This window comes from Lactuca sativa, chromosome 7, assembly GCF_002870075.4.
Source record: "Lactuca sativa cultivar Salinas chromosome 7, Lsat_Salinas_v11, whole genome shotgun sequence".
Taxonomy (NCBI): Eukaryota; Viridiplantae; Streptophyta; class Magnoliopsida; order Asterales; family Asteraceae; genus Lactuca; species Lactuca sativa.
Window position 1 is genome coordinate 193,846,632 of NC_056629.2, and position 6,988 is coordinate 193,853,619.

At 41.5% G+C, this 6,988-nt stretch overlaps 1 protein-coding gene across 1 annotated transcript; it reads right to left on the reverse strand.

Annotated features, from left to right (window-relative positions):
• Nucleotides 1-4,484: 4,484 nt before the first annotated feature.
• On the reverse strand, nt 4,485-6,945 carry LOC128127401 (uncharacterized). The gene is made up of 3 exons (XM_052765883.1): nt 6,059-6,945; nt 5,527-5,935; nt 4,485-5,015 (listed from the first exon to the last, which is right to left on the reverse strand). The coding sequence occupies exons 1-3, from the start codon at nt 6,943-6,945 to the stop codon at nt 4,485-4,487; spliced, it is 1,827 nt and encodes a 608-aa protein (XP_052621843.1).
• Between the last annotated feature and the right edge of the window lie 43 nt (nt 6,946-6,988).

Genomic DNA, 6,988 nt, shown 5'->3' on the forward strand with positions numbered 1-6,988 from the left:
AATTGTGAGTTCTGGTTACGCGGGGTGCAATTTCTTGGGCACCTTGTCAATCAGAAAAATATTCTAGTCGATCCGACCAAGATAGAAGTCGTGATAAAATGGGAGATTCCGAGGTCTCCAATTGAGATTCAGAGCTTCCTGGGTCTAGCGGGTTATTACCGGAGATTTATTCAGATTTTTAGAAGTTGTGTGATCTTTTGGATTAGCTGGTGTTGAAACCCTAGCATGAATAAGTGTGAGTTCTAGCAGATTTGTCATGGGTGGTGAGAAGGATTGGGAATTCTTCCAGTTTGGAATGTTGTAAGGCATTTGCTGAATCAAAGTGGGGGAGAATCGCCAAGGATTCAGAAGCGGGAGCAGTTTTGAGACTACAATAAGTTTTGCATCCTTTTCAGGAAGGAAGACAACTTGAGCGGCTGTATGGTTTGATGATAGTGTGAGATGGAAATTTGGAAAAACTTACCAATAAGTAGATCGCGTTCCCGTACTCTTTGCTAGTAAGCCTTAGGGAATCAGGTTGGGGATTCTAGACAGGACATGAGTTCAGCGAAGTGCGGGTCAAGCGCGTGTTAGATCCTGCATAGATAGTATTAGAGTGTTGTAAGTCTGCGGGTGTAGCCGTAGCGTTCACTAGCCGCCAAATAGTGATAGAGTGTTGTAAGTCTACGGATGTAGCCGTAGCATTCATTAGTATTCAGATAGTGCAAGAAGTGTTGTGAGACTGCGGGTGTAGTTGTAGTATTTACTTGGTTTGTTGATGGCATGAGCGCGCTATTAGGTCGTGGAAGGATTAGTAGTACCCACCAGTTCGGGTGTAGCAGTGAGGATATGGAAATCCACGGTTTGGATTTCGGAATTACCTGTTTGGATTAAACTCGGTTAATTCGGTGATAAGTCTATGGAAGTGCCACTACAGAGATGAGAGCTAGGAAGCAGTGGACTGCTTAAGGTCATTGCGACATAATGCTACCAAGGGTAGTATAGCAATCCCTCTTAGCTGGGATTGGTAATGTCGGGATCTGACATATGGAGTCAATCAGTTAAATCAGAAGGCCACTAGAGCCACAATGAGAAGATAGCTAGTAGTAGCCAATTTCAGAGGAGGATTTCGTTCTGAAGTCGTGCGTGGCGAATATGTAGGGAGTCCTTTGACTCCGCAGCCAGGGTGGAACTCAGTATTGTAGATAATAGGTAAACCAACTAAGACTAGGGAGGTCTCGATGGATATAAACAAGCAGCTATGTAGCATCATATTATTCTAAGCAGATAGTATTTCAGGCAGTTTCGTGTTTCAGACAGTTCAATAATTCAGGTTGTAAGTGTCTCAAGTAGTAATGGTATTTTTGGGATTTCATGTATGATTAGAGACACATATAGCTTGGGATATGTTAAGGCAATTACAGCAGGATTATCTGAGTTTTGGTCACAGCTACCTTGAGAAGGCTAGAGTGTACCCAAGATTATGGCCATGTTACTTGAGTAGTTAGCGTGTAAGGAATGGTAAGGAAGGATTTCGAGGACGAAATTTAATTTAAGTGCGGGAGAGTTGTAACACCCCGTTTCTTTAAATAAATTAATAAATGTAAGTCCCAGGATGATTTGTGAAGAATATTAGAAGTCGAGGGTTAAAAGTGTATGTTCGGGATTTAAATTGAAAAGATTGATGGCTGAAGGACTTATTACTAATTTAGGGATCTATTATGAAAGAGATTTTTGTAGAGTAGGGGTTGATTGGTAAATTTCAGACTTTAATTGTAAAGAATTTCAGATGATAGGGTTAAAAAGGTAAGTATGTGTTTTATTTTGAAAAAGATATCATGGGGAGGGACTAGAATGGTTTGATAGGCAAAGTTTGAGCATGGACACGGGACAACTCCCGTCACCCTCCCTTAATCCATGTATATATGCATCTTAAATCACTCAAAACCCTAACCCTAAGGGATATGCCTCCAGCCGCCACCCCTCCTACTCTCTCATCTCCGGTCATATGAGGTCGGCGCCATGCCATGGAACTGCCACCATCAAGACGAGCTGCTGAAAACAACGTGAGTCACCGAGAGTCCGTTGAAGACCGGGATGAAACCTTCAGTCGTTGTGGCCGTTGTTGCCGTGTCAGGCGAACGTCGCCATTCCGATGCTGGTTGCCATTATTCTGTCGTTGTGCAAGTAATGGGCTGCCTAGAAACCTTCAGTCGATTATTCTCTTTTTCCCTCTCGTTCCTTTTGTTGGGTTGACGCCATGTATGGCGCCTGTGGTCAACGGTGGGCCGTGAACCACCGTTTCAGATTGATCCGGCAATAGCAGCCTCTTAGTCGGCTGTTTAGAGCTTGGTTCTTGGGTTATTTCATGTGGACCACCACCACCATTGGGAATGGTGGCTGTCGCCGCTGTGCCGCTGCTGTTGCTTTTCTAGTGCTCCTGCCGCCACTGTGAGCCACCAAGGGACGGTGGCTGGATCTTTTGAGAAAAAAAAAGAAGAAATCGTGTAGGTGTGTATGTATGCGTATTGGATGTATTGTTTAGCTGGAAAGTCGAAAGTAGCAAATGCCACCACCGTGAGGTGGTGGCTACCACCTAGCGCCATTGCCGGTCACCACGGTGTGGTTGTGTGGGTTTGTGTTAGTTAGTTAGTGCATGTGTTTATCCTTGAGTAAAGCATTGTAAATTGTAACATGAATGGTATAATGGAAAGAAAGTCATAACCACCACCGTGAGGTGATGGCTGCCACCACCGACCGCCGTGTCGGCTGGCGGTGTGTCTTGTCTCTGTGTGTGATTTATTTGGAGTGCTTGAAAACCTAATGGGCCCAAAGAAGACCTAATGGGCCTAATGAAGACTAATGGACTTAGTGAAAAACCCTAAAGGGCTTAATAATATTCTAGTGGGCTTAATAGGCCCAATAAAACGCTAATTGATGCAAAGGTCCAACAAATTGATAAATGGGGTACTAATTGGGTTGCGGAACCCTAATGCCAATAAAACCCTAATTTTGAGAATTAATCGGGGTGCACGCGGAAATTATTAAATAGTTTGAAGCATTAAATAATAAGCATTGACAAGATTAACCTAAGTGATATTGGACTTAATGAATTAAGTCCTTTATGGGTTAAGTAAGAAACACTTAACCCTAGTTATCATTTTATGTGAAACCCTAATTTCACTTGGGCTTTGTGTTGGGCCATCCAAGAACAAACAAATGGACTAGAATAATTTAATGGACTTTAGGGTAAGGCCCATAGGAGTGTGTGGGCCGAATTTGGAAAATTGGGCCATAAATGGGGCCTAGATGGTTGTATGATATTGGGCCCCTAGAATGAGACATATTGGACTTGACTGATCAATTGGGCCTTAAGGGAAGTCTATGTAGAGGCTTGGGTCCAATTTGGAAAATTCGGCCATATGTTGGGCTTTGATCCCTAGTTGACTTTGGGCTTATGGATTGGGCCTTGGGTTTGTAGTAATTACCCAAAGTATGTTTTTATAGTTATGTGTTAGAATCCAATTATTAATTCGGTGTTATTTTGGTGTTGACAGTTTGGGAATCTGTCATCCAGCAGCTAAGGTTGAGTCTGCGGGACTTTAGCAATGTGGGATTGTGTCTACGGGACTTCAGCAGTGTCAGGTGAGTTTCCTTCTAGTAGGAATGGGTCTACGGCCACAATTCCAGCCCGTTTAGTTAGCAGCAGTTCCGGACTACAGTCCGATGCATTAGTTCATTATGCTTGGTGTCTTTGTGATATAGATGAGTTATGTGTTCCGGACTATGGGCCTATGCAGTATGCAGTATATGTGTTTATATTATATGCTATGATTATGTTATGCTATGTTCAGTTAGTTCCGGACCACGGTCCGATGTAGTAGTTAGAGTGCTTGATGTCTTTGTGATTCAAGCATGTTTTGTGTTATGTGTTCCGGACTCTGTTCCGATGTAGTATGTAGTATATGTATTCATGCTAGTTGATATGTTACGATATGCTATGTTCAGTCAGTTTCCGGACTTCGGTCCGATGCAGGGGACGGGATCCCAGTTAGTTCTGGACTTCGGTCCGATGTAGGGGACGGGGTCCCTGTTAGTTCCGGACTTCGGTCCGATACAGTCAGTACCGGACTTCGATCCGATGCAGTTAGTTCCGGACTTCGGTCTGATGCAGGGGACGGGGTCCCAGTTAGTTCCGGACTTCGATCCGATGCAGTTTCCGGACTTCGGTTCGATGCAGTGGGCGAGGCTCAATATGTGTTTATTTGTTATTGTATTGTATGTGGTACTTTGGGGGAGCTCACTAAGCTTTGTGCTTACTGTTTCAGTTTTGGTTTCAGGTACTTAGTTTTCAAAAGAGGAGCTCGGGAAGATTGCAGTGCACACACCATTTGTTTAGCCTGGGATGTTTATACTCTGATATATTTGACAGTTGTTATGATATTTTGAGATACATAGTTTATGATTCTTATATGACTTTTGATGAGTATGGTTTTATTACCTATTTAAAACGAAATTTTCAGACTGTGTTTTTGGGATGTTACAGGTACGTATCTACCTTTCACCCTCCATGAGGTTTGCTCTGATAAGCCAACAGTTTCATCTGCATTGTCAATAGGAGCTGACCAGAAGAAATCGTCACAACCTCCAGCGTTGTCTTGACCTATCAAAAATTTTAGTTCTGCTGTTTGTCTTTCTTTTACTCCTTTAACAGCATAGACTTGATTTGGAACCGTTTGAACTTTTTGATAGACCACTGCTTTTTCTTTGAGTTTCTTTGACTTATTTTTTGACAAATGAATGTATTCAACCGAATTTTCGGATATAAGTGGCTTTTCTATCTTGGTTTCGCTCTTCAGAAACTCTGAGCAATCGATTACGTCTTCCACAGAGATCTCACTCATCTCACTTTCATCATCAAACTTAGATGTACTATCACTATTCATCTTATGTTCGGTCATCAATTTGGCATTTGATGAGTCAAATGATTTTAAGGTCTCGGTTTTAATTTTAGACTTACCGTTTTCATCTAAGATCTGTTTTAGCATACATTTATCTTCATTAGAGTCAATAAAAGTTTCAATTTTATCCAGACCTATTTTATAAGAAATGGAAGTTTCTTCTGAGGAAATGTTTGATTCACATTTAGCAATGACCTCATCCTCCTTGAACTCAAGAAAGGGCAAGATCATTTTATGAATCTTTTTCCCTATTTCATAATCTAAATACAATTGCATGATATTTGTATATAAACGTTTAGCAATCAAGAAAAAAACATTAAAGTTGTTTCAAAAATCTTAAATTGTCTCTTTGCAAATAAATTATTTCATCCCTAGCTCTAACTAACTCCTGCTCCTTCAGCTCAATCCACATTCGTCTCTCCTCACTCTTTGTTGACAACCTGCTAATTTGGTCAATTAGGTTTGAATTTGTTAAGCGAGTTTGCATGCGACTTCCGCTTAGATTGTTAAATTTGAATTTTAGTTCATTTAATTCCTTTTCATAATCAATTGCAGGAATTTTAAGAGATTCGAGAAGGGATTATACCTTTTGGATCAAATGATCGCAGTCGTTGATCTTCTCACTAACAGGCTTGGCTGCAAAGCATTTGTCTTCATGCAGATTTGGTTCCTCAGGCTCACTCTCGGTCGATACTCCAGCCGTCACCATTAGGCATCTTCTAGTCACATTCTCATCCTCCTTTCTCGCCACAAAAGCTTTACCGTGTGTCGGTCTTCTCACTTCTTCATCCTCTGAATCTGTGGACCACACTTCAACTCCGCCAAATTCGTTATCGACCACCTTTTCTTGAACAATCAAGGCATTCATTGGACCAGCACCAATTTTCTTCTTCTTTATCTCTTCAAGCTTTCTCAGATGATAAGCTTCATCATCTTCACTCTCTCTTCTCTCGGCTACCTTTTTCAACATGCAGTCCTTCGCAAAGTGATTCTTGCTGTGACAATAATTTCAATCATACCCTAAGTCACCCACCAGTTTGCTCTTCTTCTTTTCATCCTCCTTCTGAGATGTATTCTTCGACTCTTCTTTTATGTTTTCTAAACTATAGCTTCCCTACCAGTTTCGGTTCTTACTGACGGGGAATTTCTTCCAAGCTAACTTCTTTGGATTCAACACCATCATCCCATACTCATTGCTTGTAAGATCACACTCCGACATGTCATCTTCCTCTTCTTCTTCAATCACATTTTTGTTCTTCGAGACAAGAGCTAGGGAACCGACACCAGGGACCAACTTTGCTTGTTTTGACACTGTGATTTCATGAGACTTTAGAATTCCCATAAGTTTTGCTAGGGAATAAGCCTTGAATTGTTCATGCACCTTCACAGTTGAGACAACCGGCATCCATTCAGGTCTTAAGCTGTTCAGGAACGTGACTTTCTGTTCAATACTCTTCCTTTCAATACCATGCTTTGTCATCTTGCTGAGTAGATGATTGTAGCGATCAAACATCTGAAGCAAGGTTTCTTTAGCCTTTTGTGTAAATGCCCCAAACTCGGAGAGAAGCAGAGTTTGAATGGAGTGCTCTAGATCGTCGTCGGTTGAATATAATTCTTTCAACCTGTCACATATCTCTATAGATGAAGTGCATGAACTCACTAACCTGAAGGTGTTGGCTTGTAAAGCGAATCTGATTATTATTAATTCCTTGACATTGCACAGTAGTTTATCCTTTTCGTCCTGAGGAATCTTATCCACGTCTGCAGTCCATTTGTTGTATTCCTTTTGAGTTTTCACAGTTGTATTTGTTCCAAAGTGAACAAAAGGACCCAACGTGATTGCTTCCCAGATGAGATACTCCTTATCATCAGATCCAATAACATAATCTTCGAAGTGATGCGCCCACACTTCATAATCCTGCATGTAAAGAATGGGTACTCTTGTAGAAGATCCAATGCTATTGGAGATGTTGATGGGATTAGATTGTACGTCGTCTTGAGACATGATGAGCCTTCCTTGAAACTGTTAGAGTCTGACCTATAAACTT

What these genes read in the sequence shown, in the direction of transcription:
- LOC128127401 (XM_052765883.1), bottom strand. Translation starts at nt 6,945, where the DNA reads ATGTCTCAAGACGACGTACAATCTAATCCCATCAACATCTCCAATAGC. An exon ending in GTCAGTAAGAACCGAAACTG is followed by an intron (nt 5,936 to 6,058) that starts GTAGGGAAGCTA and finishes TTATTGTCACAG; the next exon opens with CAAGAATCACTTTGCGAAGG. An exon ending in GCGATCATTTGATCCAAAAG is followed by an intron (nt 5,016 to 5,526) that starts GTATAATCCCTT and finishes ATGCTAAAACAG; the next exon opens with ATCTTAGATGAAAACGGTAA.